Raw genomic sequence first — 17575 nt, 5'->3', positions numbered from 1 at the left:
GAAATGGTGGATCAGTGTGTCTGGAGTCTGGGACAATGCTTGAGACTCAAGATGTGGGTTGAAGGGAGAGGATATTTGATGCTTAGCGTGGATGGGACTTCCCAGGGAGAGTGTACAGAAGGAGAAGAGGCCATTGCACCAAACCCTAAAGCATGTCTAGATTTATTCTTTGCTGCCATTTCCCACTTGGCAAAAGCCAGGCCACTAATCAGAGCGAGGAATCACTGGTCCCCAGGAGGGATTGATAAGAGGGGCTGTGGGACTCTGGCCTATTGTTGGGTTTCTGGGGCCTTGCCGACCTCTGACCCAGTCTGAAGTCACTCGTGTGCTTCTCTCTCTCTCTCTTCTCTCCTTCAGGTGTTTACAAAATATGGGAAGTGTTACATGTTTAACTCAGGCGAGGATGGCAAGCCTCTGCTCACCACGGTCAAGGGGGGGACAGGAAACGGGCTGGAGATCATGCTGGACATTCAGCAAGATGAGTACCTGCCCATCTGGGGAGAGACAGGTGAGCGGGACACTGGGAGGTGGTGGAAGGGTCCAGGGCCGAGTCGGAAAGGCTGGCTTGGCCCACTCTGTGAAGGGCAGCTCCGCAGCATGGCGTCAGTGACATGCCAGCTAGGAGTAAAGCTGACCCCAGCATGGGCTGTGCTGCCCTGGGTCTTCTGAGACTTCTCTAGAGGGAAAGGGACAAGTGATGGACTATGGAGAGGGAAGGTAGGGAGGGTGAGGGGAGGTGTTGGAGAGGAGGCATGGAGGAAAGCATGAAATAGCAGGTATGGCTGGGCAGGTGAGGGGCTTCATTTAAGAGAAGAGAAAAGGGTGGATTAGCCTCTCCCTTTCTCAGCCATCCTGAATATCCCAACCCAGCAAGAATGTCTGCCCAACAGGAAGAATGCTCCTGCCCACTGGGGGAAAGTGGCAGGGCCGTGAAGTATTGCCAGACCAAATGACACGGCCTCAGGGACCTGGAGCCCATGGGGTACCTATGCGTATGAGCCCTGAAGTATATTTCACTTCATTTATTTATTATTAATAACAATACCCAACTGTTCTTCACCATGTATACTGTCTCAGTCTTTGCACCAAAGTAAGAACATTGAGGTGAAAAATACCAAATCCTTGACCTGCCTAGAGGAGATACAAGGACAGGGAACAGGGGCTCAGGGGAGCATCATAGTGCACGGGGCATTTGAACAGGGTCTCAAGTGAATTCTGGGCTATCTGGGTTGGGCCTGATGTAAACACAGGGTTCATATGAGAGGGGTACAGAAAGGCTGGACAAGAGAAGAGGCCACATGATGACAGAAGTAGAGACTGAAGTGAAGCCACTGGAGCCGAGGCATGTGCTGCTTCTAGAATCTCAGCAGAAGGAGAGACAAAGACATGCCCCAGAGTAGGCCTGCGGGTACAGATAGACCCAAAGTAAGACAGATGCTGTGTTCAGGGCCCAGTGGGGAAGATTGCAGGAGACGGGATTTCGGGGCATGATCTGGACATGGGCCCAGGGAAGTGTTGGAATGAGGGGAGTAGAGGAGAGAATGTTCTAGCAGGGGAGAGTCCTGCCCTCAGGCTGGAGCTGAGGGAGGGGTGGAGGCCAAGCAGCTCAGCCCCTTCTCTCACTGCCCCTATCCTGCCTCTGAGGACCAGCCCTCACCATAGCCACACCTTCCAGGCTGCCTACTCCACACCCTCTTCCACCATACACTCTCCCTCCCAGCAGCTCTCGCGTGAGCCCCGAATATAGAGAGGTGAGTGAGAGGTGAGCATGGCCATTCACTTGGCATTACAGTTAATCCTCGGCTCCTTCCTCTGAGAAGCAAAATGGCCACACACCACCGTGGCAGCCATGCCTGCTAGAGAAGCACTGTCGACCCTGACTGCTTTGCTAAATGAGAGACTCCTCCTCTCTGCCCCAAGGTACAGGTATAAAGTTCCGTGTTAGTGTCAAGTTCTGACGTTCCAGGTGGGCAGGACCTAGTTGGAGGCCAACCTGTGTCCTGTGACTGTGTGGTCAGCCCCAGTTCCTAAAGACTGGGTCTTGGTCCCCAACAAACAGCCCTTCTTTTTTTTTTTTTTTTAAGAGGTTTCTGCTATAGGGTGTGTGTGCTCGCCAGAAAGACAGAGAATGACAGAGAGAGAGAAAGCAAGAGATCACCCCCCAGGGGAGATGGCCACACTGCAATCCCTTCTCCTCCATTCTCCTCTCGAGATCTTGGGCACACATGCACATGCGGCCAGTGTGAGTTTAAGCCACCAGGTCCAGGACTCGAACCACAGTCAGCTGCATGGGAGTCCAGCAACAGCCATTATGCTAACTGCTGGTCCCATGAGCAGCCCTTCTCACAGACACTAGAGAACATTTTTGCTTAGCGAAACACCTAAGAAAAAGGAGAAAACTAAATGAGTCCTGGAGACCCACAGCCAAGGCCTAAACAGAAGCTAGTTACATTCTTCACACTCAGTCCATGCCAGACACGTCCCATCATAGACATCCTCACACAGCACAGCCCGCTGTGAGGACCTGGCCTAGGGCCTGAACACCAGCCATAGATGGAAAGGGTTCTGACCACCTACCTCAGGAAGTCTGCATTCTGCCTTCCAAAGATACAGATGACCAGAGCAGGAAGAAACGCTGAGCTCATTTATTCCAGGCTCACCTTCTCCTTCCCCTGGGCCTGGCGTGAAGTCACAACATACTTAAAGTCATGCAGTAAGTCCGTGGCCACATCAGGACTGTACTGACCTAAGGTTCTGGACTTCCTGGACTCTGAGTTATACCAATTCAGGACAAGTTCATAATTGTGATTAAGGACTTAACACATGCCTAATACTGGACAGGTCATCCTCAGGGATACAAAAGATATAAGGCGAAGACCCTGTCCTTCAGGCGAGCTCACAGACTCTACAGGAGAATTCCAGAATCACTCCTAGCAGGAGCTTGAGCAGGCCTGGGGTGATAGACCAGCTCTGTTCACTTAAACCATTTCCTTTGAGGTTGAGTAGTTGGAGAAGCAGCTGCATGAGAAGGGCAGTTTTAGAGCACGGGCAGAGGGTAGAAGACACAAATCAGAGAAGAAAAGTATCAGTGCTGTCCAACAGAACTTACCCAGTATGTGGCCAAAGCACATTTGGAATGTGTTGGGGAAGAAGAGAGAACTGAACTGAGTATTGCTTTTTGTTTGTTTTTAATTTGCCAGAGGGCATATGCAGTCACCAGAGACAGAGGGAGAGAAAACATCCTTCACGGGGTATGGTCATGTTGCAACTCCTTTTCCTCCATTTCTCCACTCTGTTGAGAATTAGGGCATGCATGCACAAGTGCCCAGCATGTTTTTCAAGCTGCCAGGACAAGAATTCAAATCATGGTTAACCATGTAGAATCCAGCACCCTTAACCAGTAGGCTAAGGGGTCGGCCCCAAACTGAGCTTTTAATAACATTTCATCTTTACTACTTTAAAGTGAGATAGCCACAGGGTGCTAGTAGCTGCCTAGGGGAGAGCAATTACTGTTTGGGAATGCAGCTTCATGGAGCTCTGCTTGGCTTCTTTTCCTTTACAGCCTCTTCCCACATTCTTTTGGGGCTGTGATAATCCTGCTTCCTGGCCTTCTCCTTAGGACAGCCTTGATTAGAAGAGTTTCTTGCTTCTGTTTGCCAGAGGAGGAAGCTGAGTTTTGAGGACCACCCGGCCTAGTCCCCTGAATTCTTAATCAGGCCTTCCTCCACTTACTTTTCTTCAGGCTGAGAAGCCACTGAGCAGTGAACTGCCTCTTGGAGACTCTGGTCATCTCAAAGCTTCTGTCTCCTTGGCTGGTGGGGGTGAGGGCCACGTGGATGGGAAAAAAATCAGTGTATGTGCTGAAGAACGAGAGCTGGGTTCTGGCGAGTGACGGATGCTTGTCTGTGGTTGTCTGTGAAGCCAGCTGAGGAAGCGCATACTCATTGCCCCTGAGACCTGTGAGCACAGCCAGTCCTGGCTCTGCTGTGGCAGAGGTTGGCCTTCCTGACTGCCAAGCCACATGTCCCACAGATGCCATCTCCCTTCCTTGACCATCCTACTTCCCAATCCTGGAGACAGGCCCTTCTAGGAGATATTTGGGTGATGATGGAGAAGAAAGGAATTGAAATGTGCCAGTGAAGGAATGGCCTCCAGCAGCCGGATAATAGAGACAGCATAGTAGAGTGAAGAAACTGACACGGTACAGACAGATCCAAGGTCAAAAATCCCAGCTCTTCCTTTCCTAGCTTTGTGACTGAGGACAAGTGGATGAGCCTCAGTTTCCTCATCTGTGAAGTGAAGGAAAATAAAACCCATCAGTTTTGCAGGATGGCTGAAAGACTCAATTGAGAGTTCTCTGCAAACCATAAATAGTGTGAGCTAATCACAATGATCAATAAATGAGAGGGTATTAAGATATCCCCAAGGCAGTGGTTATTCCAAATGTCGTACATCTTTGACAGCCTTTTGGGATGTGACAGCCTCAACATCTGGAAGCCCCGTTCTGCTCACAGCAGAGCCTCTGATACAGTCTTGCTTTGCCTCATGAACAGCTCTCAGAGTATTTTTGGTTGGTTTTTTGTTTTAGTTTTTGCCATAGGGCAGGCACACTTACCAGGGAAGGAGGGAGAGAGCAAAAGTGAGAAATCCCCCCAGTAGGGATGGCCACATAGCAATCCGTCCTCATTCTCCTCTTGGGACTGTGAGCACACACACACACACACACACACACATGCCCAGCGTATTTCCCAAGGTGCCAGGTTGGAATTCTCAGCCATGTGGGGTCTAGCTGCCTTAACTATTGTGCCATCAGGCTGACCCAGCTCTCAGAATTGTAAGGAAGTGATGAAGGAACCAGTCTCTGGGTATAGTTCTAACAAGGAGAACCTTGAAGGAGGTAAAAGTGGTTCACAAGCCCATGGCACCAGGGAGGGAGTTAGATAAAGGTGTCTCCTTTGAGTAGACCCGGCCCTATGGGGTCATGCTTAGCAAGTAGAGGATTATTCTGAAAATTAACAAAAATATCCCTTGCTCTGGGCTAATAGTGCCACCATCGGTGCCCCCTTGGTCAAACATCTCTGTGTGGTGACCCCTGGTAATATGTCATTTTAAAGAATGTAGGCTCAGTCACATGTGGACCTAGACAACATGCCCCAAATAGGCCCTATGGAGTTGGGAGTTTGAGATATGACATGTTACATGAACAAAAAGGATCCAAGGGCCAAAAAAGAATCTAAGAAACCCTAGCTAGACAATGTTCAATTCATTGCAGAAATTCTTTATGATGCTACATCATGAATCTCCAACATAGGGATATTGCATGCAGCATTTATTTCCCAAATGCTTTTGACCATAAAACCTGCTTTTTCATGGAGGAGCTCACAAAATATACTTTCAGAAAAACTGTCCTAGACTCTAGAAGTGCAGATTTCATGGCCAGAGTTTTCTAAAGGAAATTAAACTGAAGACAGGTGGGAGATTGTTAAAAATGAATTTCTGTGTAGATATCTCTGAGTAACTTCAAAGATAAAAGAAATAGGCAGCGGGTTATCTAGGTTGCACATGAGAGAAACCTGAATCAAATAAGCTTAAGCATAAAAGGAATTGTACTGCCCTCAGAATCCAAGGCGAGCTTCAGCAGTCAACCAGCAGGCGGGACAAGGATGCAGCGTCAGACACAACTGGAACCAGCGACTCCCACCCTTCTGATCTCTCACCACTCCTCTTGGAGTCCCTCTCATTCTCTCATGAGAGACAGAATTCTCTCTCTCTCTTTCTTTCTCTCTCTCTCTCTCTCTCTCACACACACACACACACACACACACACACACACATGTATTTTTTCCCACACGTGGCTCCTAGTAGATCCTGAGTCTTCTATTTTACAGATCCTGCCACCAGCAAGATGCTGTTGTGACTGTCTTACTGATCTATTAAAAAAAAAAAAAAAAAAAAAAAAACAGGGACCAGCAGTTAGTGTAATGGCTATGTCGCTGGACTCCCATGTAGCCAACCGCAGTTCGAGTCCTGGACCCGGTGGCTTAAGCTCATTCCGGGCACATGTTTGTGTGTGCCCAAGATCCCGAGAGGAGAATGGAGGAGAAGGGATTGTGGTGTGGCCATCCCCGCTTGGGAGTGATTTCTCGCTTTCTGTCTCTCTGTCTCTCTCTGTCTGTCTGGTGAGCGCACACATCCTATAGCAAAAACCTCTCCACACACACAAAAAAATTTAAAAATAAAAAACATAAAAACAGGGAAGAGCATTATCGGTCTAGTCCCAGTCAGACGTCACCTCTGAACCAATCGGCAGTGAGCAGGAAGTGCATTCCTATGAGGATCCTTTCAGAGACCCTGAAGAAGCTGAATGGATGGTAGGTGGGAAAGGAGTTCCTAAGAGAACTATGCTGGGCAGACAGTCCCCTGAATGGCCATGCTAGGAGAGGGCTGAGGGAGGATTACATCTGAGGAAACCAGAATCTGTGTACAGAGAGCTCTCTAACGATCACATTCTAAGTGGATAGGATCAAACATTGGAAAGACCACACATATGGCCCTTGCTTTCTCATCTCCTCAATCCCTCATTCATTTCAATACAAGATATGCTTTTTTATTACATATAATCTGCCTTGATTTCCCCAAATCCTAGTGTTAAATAAGCATGAGTATGGTACTATATAGAATATATTTTTGAGCAAAGGCATATTTTAAATGTGTTTATTTATTCCTTCCATGAGTGAAAAACAGACACAGGCACCCCCCCGAGGGGGTCCTCATGCCATAACCCATCCCCAGCTTTAGCCAGCCCCAGACATAGGCATGCACATGCCCAGCATGTTCAGGGAAGTCTCCAAACACAAACCAGAAACCTTACCATGTGGGTCAGCCTCACAAAGTATAATCACGGCACCACCATCCAGGTCCCAGAAATTATTTTTTAGCTCTTTTTTTTTTTTAATGTAGATTTTTGCCGGAACCAGCAGTTGGTATAATGGCTATGTCACTGGACTTCCACGTAGTCAACCACAGTTCTTGTCCTGGACCCAGTGGCTTAAACTCACACTGGGCACGAGTGCACATGTGACCAAGATCCCAAGAGGAGAATGGAATTGCAGTGGGGCCATCCCCCCTGGGGGGGGGGGTGATTTCTCGCTTTCCGCCTCTCTCTTCTCTGTCTTTCTGGTGAGCGCACACACCCTATAGCAAAAACCTCTTTTAAAAAAAAAAGAGAGAGAGATTTTTGCCTTAGGGCACATGCACTTACCAGAGAGAAAGAGAGAGACAAACAGAGTGAAAAGGAAAAGGAGAAGTCACCCCCCCCAGGGGGGTGGCCACACTGCAGTCTCTTCTCTTCCATTCTCCTCCTGGGATCTCGGGCATGCAGGCACATGCACCCAGCGTGAGTTTTAAGCCACCGTGTCAGGGACTCGAACCACAATCGGCCATATGGGAGTCCAGCAAAGTAACCACTATGCCATCTGCTGGTCCCTGTTTTTTAAATCTGTGCCACACAGGGTAAAGATCTGGCCCCCATTATACCCCCCAGCCCCTTACCTCCTACCACCCCCCTTGTTAACTTGTCTGTAGTTGCACTGGCCTCTCTGCTGCTTCTGGAATTCTCCAGCACACTCTTACTTTAGGACATCTGCATTTGCTGTTAACTTCTCCCTGGAATTCTTTGCCCAGATACCCAGTTATGGCTAACTGCCTCCCTCCAGTCTTCACTCAAAGACCTCCTTCTCATTGAGGCCTGACCTGATGACCCTATTGAAAATCTATGAATGTATCATCCTAAAGTATATCACATGATTTACTTCTTTCTTTTTGCTGTTTGTCCCCTTCCACTAAAACATAAGCCCCAAGAGGCCAGGGATCTTAGACTGTCTTAATATGTAGTAAAGTGACAAATGTTTGTTAAAAGGAAAAAAACTGCTGGAATTGTGCATGCTTCTAAGCTAGGGCCAGGTGAGGGGAAAACTAACATGAGTGAGTAAATACCATTAATATATGTCACGATCATTCTGCCCCATGACTCTTTTTTTTTTTTTGGAGAGATTTTCACTGTAGGGCGCGTGCACTCGCCAGACAGACAGAGAGAGACATAGAGACAGAAAGCGAGAAATCACCCCCCAGGGGGGATGGTCACGCCGCAATCCCTTCTCCTCCATTCTCCTCTCGGGATCTTGGGCACGCACGCACACGCGCCCGGCGTGAGTTTTAAGCCACCGGGTCCGGGACACGAACCGCGGTCGACTACGTGGGAGTCCAGCAACATAGCCATTACGCCAACTGCTGGTTCCCTGCCCCATGACTCTTTGCAGTTACCCTAATACGGTATTATAATCCCCATTGAAAGATAAAGGAACTAGGGCCCAGAGAGGTTGACTAAGTGACCCAAGGTCACACACCATAGTTGAAACACGCTTAAAACCCACATCTAAACCCAAAAGTGATGCTCTTTCCACTAAACTCCTTTAATGTTCAAAATATGATTGTAGAAGCACTGCCATGGAAATAATGCAGGAAAAAGCATTCAGGTGGCATTTCTGGAGAAAAAATGACATATAATGATAGGTCTGCTACAGTCCCCCTTGTCTGTTTTTCTTCTCTTCTTTTTCACAAGCAGAATCATTATATTGAATGAAAGCTTAAGCATAGTCCCTACATACAGAACAAATAAAAGCAAGACCGTTCTGGTACGGCTGGAGATAAGGACCCCAGTTTCTTTCTACCTTGTTCCTTATGGCCATTCCTGAGGAACCCTAGGATTCCCTGAAACCTACTTTGAAAACCACTGGATGGGAGACAGATGATATGCGGTGAAAAAATGCCAGTTGGGTGCATGTCTATGTCCATCCCAGGGACAAACCCTAGACATCCCTCTCCCTTCTCCTGGATGGTGAAGGCTCATGACATTCCTGCAGAGCTATAGAGCCTCAGGGAAGCTAACAACCTAGGCTTCTGGTAAACATGGTGGATTGAACATATGCATTTATGGGAGGCTCCCAACCCAAACCACGCCTAAAAGGCAATCAAAGGTTTTGTTTTGTTTTTGTATAAACCCATAGGATGAAGAGGTTGGGGGGGCAGCAAGGAGAGGGGAGACAACAGTAAGTAAATGTCAGCAAATTTCGGAAGATGTAAAGTAGGTGAATGAGTGGTGACTGACTTGGCAAAATAGACAAGGGTGGAAAAAAAGGGCCTGCAGTGAGGAAGTCAACAAAAAACCAACAGTGACCCTAGAACATCCAGAAAAGACCAGGAATTGGAAGCAGCAGAGATGCTACTGAGGAGGGGAGATGAGAGGTAGAGCTAAAACTAGGAAGATTAGTTAAAAGTCTGTAGAAGAGGTTGTTAAGGATCCCTTGGCTCAAAGCAGTGCCAGAAAAAATGCCCCCCTTCTGCTCCAGAAGACAATATTGAAACAGACAGGCTCTGGACTAGGGCAGCCAGGGGCAGCTGACTGCATGGGTGAGGTGCTAAACAAAAACAGGAACAAGAGGTGGAATTCTACTTAGTACTGAGTCCCTAATTTACCCCATGTACCCTCAAGCAGAAAAGTTTGGGGATCCCTTCTTGGAAAAACTAATAAGCTAAAGAGAAAAGATTCACAGATGACAGTCAGGAGTCTTCAAATGGCCCAGTTAGGTCACCTAGAGTGAAGTCTCTGGAGAGGTCCCCACGTACACCAGGAAGGACTGAGCAGCCTTTCAGTGCCTCATCACCATGGATGGACAGCCAAAGAGCCAGGCATTTGAGCAACACCACTAACAGAAAAGGAACCAAAAGCAAAGGAAAGAGAAACGTTGAAGAAATGTAGACAATGGCCAACTATAGAAGCTCTAGATCTGCACTGCCTGTGTTCAAATCCTAGTGGTACCACTTACCAGCTGTGAGATCCTGGACAGGTTATTTAACTTCTCTGAGCCTCAGTTTCTTCATCTCTAAAATGGGAATGATAGTATCTACTTTGTAGGGTTGTTAATAGTATTGAAATGAGTTAATATTTGTGAGGTGATTAGAAGAGTGGCTGTATTACATTAGGTACTGTAGAAATGTTTGATAAATAAAAAACAAATGCAGGAAACAGAAGGAAACATCAGAACACTTTAATTAAAATCCTCAAGAGAGATAAGCAATGATACTGCATCCATAAACACAAGCACAGTATGCTACTTAAAAGGAACACTCAGAGAAGAAAAATAAAAACTGTAAATTAAAAATATGATTATAGGGAACCAGCAGTTAGCGTAATGGCTATGTCACTGGACTCCCACGTAGTCAACAGTGCGCGTCCCAGGCCCGGTGGCTTAAAACTCACGCCGGGCGCATGTGCGTGCGTGCCCAAGATCCCGAGAGGAGAATGGAGGAGAAGGGATTGAGGCGTGACCATCCCCCCTGGGGGGTGATTTCTCGCTTTCTGTCTCTCTGTCTCTCTCTGTCTGTCTGGCAAGCGCACGCGCCCTATAGCGAAAACCTCTCAGAAAAAAAAAAATATATATATATATGATTACAGGGGCCAGCAGAAGGCATAGCGGTTATATGTTGCTGGACTCCCTTATGGCGGATTGCAGTTCAAATCCCGGACCCAGTGACTTGAAACTCACACCAGGCACATATGTGGGTGTGCCCAAGATCACAGGAGGAGAATAGAGAAGGGATTGCAGCATGGCCATCCCCTCTTCGGAGGGGGCGGGGGGGATTTCTTACTTTCCCTCTTACTGTCTCTGTCTCTCTCTCTCCAGCTAGCACACGTGACCTACAGCAAAAACCTCTTTTAAAAAATGATTGCAAATGGAAAGATTGAAATCAAGTGTATCTCCCAAAAAAGTTAAAAAAAAAAAAAAAAACCCAAACAGGTAGAAAATGAGAGAGAAAAAAGAAATGAAAATTAAAGTTAAAGGGTCAATCCAGGAAGTCCAATATCTACTATAGCTACTAAGAAGAGTTCTTGAAAAAACAAAACTGAGAGCATGGAGAGGATACTGTCAAAAGACTACTATTGCAAATATTCTCAACTAAAGTACTCGATTTCCCAGACTGAAAAAGTTGACCAAGTCCTGTCTGTAATAGTGGCAAAAATAACCAGACCAAGACACATCCTTATGAAATCCAAGCTAACAGAAATAAAGAGGATATCCTGGACTGTTCTAGAGAGAAAAAACAAGTCACATACTGGAGATCTAGATGAGAATAGCCTGGGATGACATTACAGAGACAGTTGAAGCCAAAAAATATGGCCCATAACTTAAACTTTCTTGGAGGAGATCTTTCTTTTCTTTTCTTCTTTTTTCTCTTTTCTTTTTTTTTATTTTTTCAGAGAGAGATTTTTATTATAGGGTACATGAACTCATCAGAGAGATAAACAGAAAGCAAGAAATCACCCTCCCACACACACACACACACATACACACACACAGGGGAATGGCCACACCACAATCCCTTCTCCTCCATTCTCCTCTCAGGATTTTGTGCATGCACGTACAGGTGTCTGGTGTGAGTTTTAAGCCTCCAGGTCCAGAACTCGAATGGCAACATGAGAGTCCAGTGATATAACCATTATGCTATCTGCCGGTCCCGAGATCTTTCTTCTCTAAGATAGAATTCTTTATCCAACAAACTATAAATGAAATGTGAGCGTAGAATTTTATTTCAAAAACTGTACCATGGAAGGCCACCCCACGGTGGTTAAGAAAGCTGGACCTCACATGGCCAACTGCACAGTTTGAGCCCTGAGCCCTGTGGCTTATGAAACACACCAGGCACATGTGCCTTCCCAAAATCCCTACAGGAGAGAGAGGAGGAGAAGGGATTGCAGCCTGATCATTCCCCATAAGGGGGGGGGGGGCTTTTTCTTCTCCCTCTATGGCTCTCTCTCATGAGTAAACACACTATCAGACAAAATTAATTAATTAATTAATTTAAAAGGCAGTATCTCCCAGGAAAAATTAAGTAACATCCTGGTAGCAGAAGATCCAGCTTAAGGAGAATTGCCAGAGGAAGATGAAGAAAAGACCCAGTGTGACAGATGGGCAGGAGGCCTAGAGAGCAATCCATTCAAACTGCAGCAGGAAGACATTGGGTCTGGAGGGCTCGCCTTTGTGAACCTGGCTAGCTGTGCTGAGAGGTGTTTCACAGCTCTGCCCTAGAGTCTGGGATGTGTAGTGATTGGTACCTAGCCAGCCAAGCGAACCAACAAACAAAAACCAAGGCAAAACAGAACAAACAAACAAAAACAGAAGAAACAAAATAGTTTTTCAAAGAAGAAATCAAAATCATTATATACTACAAGGCCAGACTAGACAATATTTTCATAGTCATCGCTAGTAAAAGCTAGATATTGATTAAACCAAAAATAAACCTATAGGAGAGACTTCAAAACATTTGCAAAAAATAGAATTAAAGTACGATTTATTTTAGTGCAAAATGTGTTTGAAATCCAAGCAAAACTTTTGGAATACGTATTATCATGAGCTTTTTTTAAAAGTTTATGTATTTACTCTATGAGCAAGAGAAACAGAGAGAGTACCCACAACAGGGTCTGGATGCCACAGCCCACTTCCTGCCTTGGCCAGCCCAAGTTTATGGGCATGCCCAGAGTACTCAAGGAGGTTTCTAGATGTGAACCCAGAACTTTCCCTTGTGAGTCAGCATCTCAGAGCCTCGCATTTTATCCTCGTACCACTGCCCAGCTCCTCTCTGAACTTTTTGAAGACCCCTCACATTTGGAGGGTGAAAGGAAAGGGAACACGGTAGGACACTTTCTCTAAGAAGCCTCCATCCTCATCTTCCATGGTAAGAATTCAGTGGTGGTGGTGAGGGGTGGGGGCGAGGGCAGCAGGTGACATGGCAGTTAAGGCTCTGGACTCCCACATGGTCAACCATGGTTCAAGTTCCAGACTTGGCAACTTGCTTTCTCACTTTCTCACTTTCCATCTCTCTGTCTCTCTCTGATGAGCAAATGTGCCCTATAGAAAATTAAAATAATAATCATTAGTCAAATTAAATAAATAATTCTTTTTGAAAAATGATTCAGTGGGTATTATTCAAAACTTTTTAAAACCAAAAAATAACTCTCTACTGTCAAGCAGTTGATGTCCAGAGAAACATGAAAGTAAATGCCAGAAGAAACAGCCAAAACAGTTGAGAGTCTTGCCTCTGAAGAGTGGGCCTTGGGTTAGGGAGAGGTGGAGGAGGGAAGTAATGCTTTTCATTAGAAGCCTTGCACTGCCATTTGGCTTTTTAAATTATGTACATATATTACTTCGATAAAAATTAAAATTAAATTTAAAATAATCCTAAGTTTTCAGCGTAGCTGGGAGGTCTGAGCATGTTTCCTATCCCGTTACAAATGGGACAAAGTGAGAGCAGATGCTTATGGTTGCTATGGTTTCTCTGGCATCTCTGCTCCCTGGAAAAACTCTTGTCATGGTGCCAGGTCCTAGGGATCTTCCCAGAATGAGAGGAACAGGCAGTGGCCTGAATTTGGAGACTCCCGGGCACAGGGTCATGCAGCAACCAGCTGAGATGGCATCCTCACTCTCAAAGCGGGTCTTTGTGCTAGATGGGGGACACGTCTCCACAGGTGCCTGAGGACTCTGGGGAAATGGTCGCATAAATCAGAAGCACCGTTGGAGACAGGCATCCATTAAGCAGCGTGACTTTTATCCTTCTGGGAAGACCTGTTTAATATACATGCTAAGTGCTATGGAGAAAATATGTGTGATTTAGTTCAAACGAGCCAGCCAGGCAATGATCTGAGAAGCCCATGTCTCCTACTTAGTAAATCCCCATTGAGCACCTACTATGTGACCGGCACTCCAGTGATACAGATAAAAGGCCCAGTCCAAGCGGCCCAGGAGTTCTGGGGACTGTCTAGAGAGTATCTCTAGAACTCTCTGTGCACCTTAAAGGGAAATTCGTTCAGTCAGCAGTTGGATACAAAGTGCCTAAGGAGTGCCAGGCATTTGCAGTCTACTCAGGGAACATGTAAACAGCTAAGGGTCATCCAGTGCTATGAGATAAAACACAGCTGGAGAACAAAGAAGAGGACCAGTCAACCCTAGAAGGGAGGAAAAGGGCATCTCAAGGGAGGCTTCAGAGAGGAGATGACCTTTGGTCCTAGCCTCAGGCCTATTTGCCAGGTTGTTGGGTTATTGGACAGTGTGTGGGACTTACAGGAGGCTGTGGGGAGATGGGGTTCTAAGCAGAGAGAAGGGAATGAGGACTGAGGCTAGATAGGCCTGGGGTACTGAGGCATCTGGACCTAACAATGAGATCTGGGGCTGGAGAGGAGGTAGAAGCCTGATTGCCAACAGCCTTGTGTGTTCTGCGGAAGCCTAGATGTTCTTCTGCAAGTCTTGCTGCTCCAAGTGTAGTCCTCTGACCAGAGCGTCAGGGTTACCTGGTAGCTTATTAGACATACAGAATCCCAGGATCCACCCTGAATCTGCCTTATAACAGAACCCCCAATGACTCACATGCACATTTAAGTGTAATGAGATCTGATCTAGACCGACCTTTCCTGTGTTTCTCAATTCTCCGGGGCCGGAACCCAAACCATGTGGTGAGCCATGTGGGATCCAGCTGCCTTTCCACGCCACAGGTGGGCCCAAGGATGTTTTCTCAACATCCAAATATTTCTCAGACATCACCCCCCAAGAAAGCTATCCTGTTCTTTCTATTCATTGACTGAGAAAATATTCAATAATAAAAAAGTTGCTATGAATCCAGTAAGTGCTTTGGATTATTTTGAATTCTGTAATCACATCACAATACAAGATCTGTTCTGCAATCTGGTTGTACCTAACTTCCACTGTCAGCATGTGTAAACAGAATTTGTATAAATAGAATCTTAATCATCCACCAACTTCCCCTATAATTTCAGAGGCACTGGCACTACTCAATGTTTTTTTTTTTTTAAAGGGTGGTATCTCTCATACACTGGTCGCCCACCCAGAATCATCAACCTTCCTATCAAATAATTTAGCATCTCTGAAGCCTGAATCCACCAGGGAAACTCATTTTTAAAAAATCCTTGAGATAAATCTTTTTGTAATGAGGCTAGACCCATCTTCACATGTGGTGCTTTCAGGAATATATGTTTTGCAAACATTCTGTTTAGCAGGAACGTAAGCCACACTTGTCGGTTGCATACCAGACTAACATTGACTCTCGCTTTCCCTGACAGGAGCATCTCTCTCCCGATAGTGTGTGAGGTTTGGGCCTAAATTCTGCCTCCTGATCTTTATACACTCTTGTGATGTAGACAGGGCCATTCTAATCATTTAACATATTAACTCAGCTAACAGGAGCAGGAAGCAAGTCTCTCAGGTATTGAATGGCTTTCCCAGGATCTCATGGCTAAGAAGTATTGAACAAAGACTTGAACCCACATCTCCTTTGGTTCTCCTTGGCTCTTTCCAACAAGAGCTAGTGTTCCCTACAGAGAAGAAAAGAAGGAGGGGGAGGAGAAGAAGGAGAAAAGGAAGGGCAAAAGTAAAAAAGCATTCTTGGGGTAACACTCGGTTTAACAAAGTATGGCATGCTTTATCCCAGGATATTGTAGGGTCTTTACTATAGGGACCAGCAGATGGCGTAATGGTTACATAGTTGGACTCCTATGTAGTTGACATACATCAAGTCCTAGACCCAGCAGCTTAAAACTCATGCTAAGTGTGCATGTCTGTGTGCCCAGCATCCCAAGAGAAGGGGTTGCAGCATGGTTATTCCCCCTTGGGAAGGGTGGTGGTGATTTCTTGCCCTCTCCTTTTCTCTCTCTCTCTCTCTCTCTCTCTCTGGCAACCGCACATGCCCTATAACAAAACTTTTTCTCAAAAAATAAATAAATAAATAAATAAATGCTATAGCGTCCCATGGCTTTTAGGAGGGGCTGGGTTTGCAGCCTTCACCAAACTCTTGTGGCCAACTGATAACATCTCCTGGATCAAGAGCCATTTGTGAGAACACTGCTACATCACGCTGCCGTCCAGAACAGACATAATTGCAGCCCATCCAGCACTGGGACACGATGTTGATTTTTCTTCCTCCAGAAGCTCGCCTAGCCTCAAACTGTCACCTGTGGGCAATCAAGCATGAGCTTGACTGTCTCCGCTCTGGGCTGGGATTTTCTTACCCAGGGCTGCTACCGTACTGGGCCTGTCTGTCAGGGGAAGGCTGAAGAACAAGGACAAAACATGCATCGTCCAATTTTAGATAGGCAGCAATTTGTGGATTCCTAGTGTTGTCTTTTGAAAAATCAGCTGCTTCTGACTTGATGTAGGTCCGAACAGCCTCATCTATTTTCTAAAATCTATTTCGAAGGAACTCAAAATGAGATGCAATAAGGTTAGAGATTTTTGCATGGTTCCCAACTCATAGAAATTTAGGGCTAAAAGTAATTTGAGAGATCAGCTCCCATTTTGTGTTAACAAAGAGGAAGCTATGGTTCAGAGAGGAATGTAAGACAGCAACTGATTCAATTGGATTTTGTAGAAAGCCACTGAAATGATGTTGCTGACACCACAAGCTATTAAGAACTGAAGGTCTAGGCTCTGTGCTAAGGGCTTTCTCTGCATTGTCTCGTTTAAGCCTTACAATAGCCCCATGAAAAACTGATCTATTATTGTGCACATACCCAAGTTCAAGTCCTGGACCCAGCAGCTTAAAACTCATGCTAAGTGTGCATGTCTGAGAAAAGTAAAGCTCTAAGGAATTAAAGAACTTGCTGGAGATTGCAGACCTGGGCTTGACTTCATTCCACCTAACTCTAGAGGACCTAAGCATGTAAGCAGTCAGTCGTCTTAGGCTCTTTCTGGTTCTGACCATTCAAGATAACGAGGCATTTCCGCCTCTTTCAGAATGCCTGATTCACTCCTTTGGGAAAAGGGTGCTCTGTCTCCAGGGAGCAGACCCTGCCTACCTTGTGCCCACCCAGTGTGGGAGTGGGTCCCTCAAGAGTTCCATAAGCCATCTGGGGCAGTTGGCTGTGCTGGGGAAGATAGGGAAAGGGTCCTAAACCCTTTCCTGCAGAAGTCTAGCAAGGCTACATCCCTCTGAGTAGCCCCTCCCTGAGCAGCTTCCAAAAACCAAGATGTATTGGGTCTATTCTATTGGGAAAGGTTAGCGTGGAAACCTGCAGACTCTGGTGGCCACAGTATCCATCTTCAGACCCTTGAAGGGGTGTGAAGTGGAAGAAGGGATGCAGTCAGAATGGAAGGAGGGTGGGTGGAGGGAGTAAATCTACCTGCAGGCAGTTTTTCATCAATATGAAAACCATAGGCTGCCCCTTCAGGGACTGAGGTCTCCAACTCTAAGGATATTCAAACACAATGGCTGTCTTCCCATGAATGGTGCCACAGAGGGCACTACTGTTATCTCAGAACTTAAATGAGAGGCTGTAGGACTCTCCCAGTCAGGACCCACATAAGAAATCAATGACACTCTCAAATTGGATGATACAAGGAGGGATTAATGAAGGACTCAGTACAAAAGTGTAGGCAAGGCTGAGTAAAACTATATGGGGTGACAGAGTGTCCCGGGACTGGTAGCAGGCCATGGTACCAGTTATGGTAGAGCC

The 17575-nt window shown here is 46.2% G+C and overlaps 1 protein-coding gene across 1 annotated transcript in view; it reads left to right on the top strand.

The window, feature by feature from the left end:
• ASIC2 (acid sensing ion channel subunit 2) overlaps positions 1 to 17575 on the top strand; it is a 312420-nt gene that overhangs the window by 205596 nt on the left and 89249 nt on the right. Inside the window, exon 2 of the mRNA XM_006154383.3 lies at positions 358 to 508. Coding sequence (XP_006154445.2) covers positions 358 to 508 — 151 coding nt within the window. The remainder of the gene's footprint in view (positions 1 to 357; positions 509 to 17575) is intronic.

This window comes from Tupaia chinensis, unplaced genomic scaffold, assembly GCF_000334495.1.
Source record: "Tupaia chinensis unplaced genomic scaffold, TupChi_1.0 Scaffold000407_1, whole genome shotgun sequence".
Lineage (NCBI taxonomy): Eukaryota > Metazoa > Chordata > Mammalia > Scandentia > Tupaiidae > Tupaia > Tupaia belangeri.
This window is presented reverse-complemented; position numbering and strand designations above follow the sequence as displayed.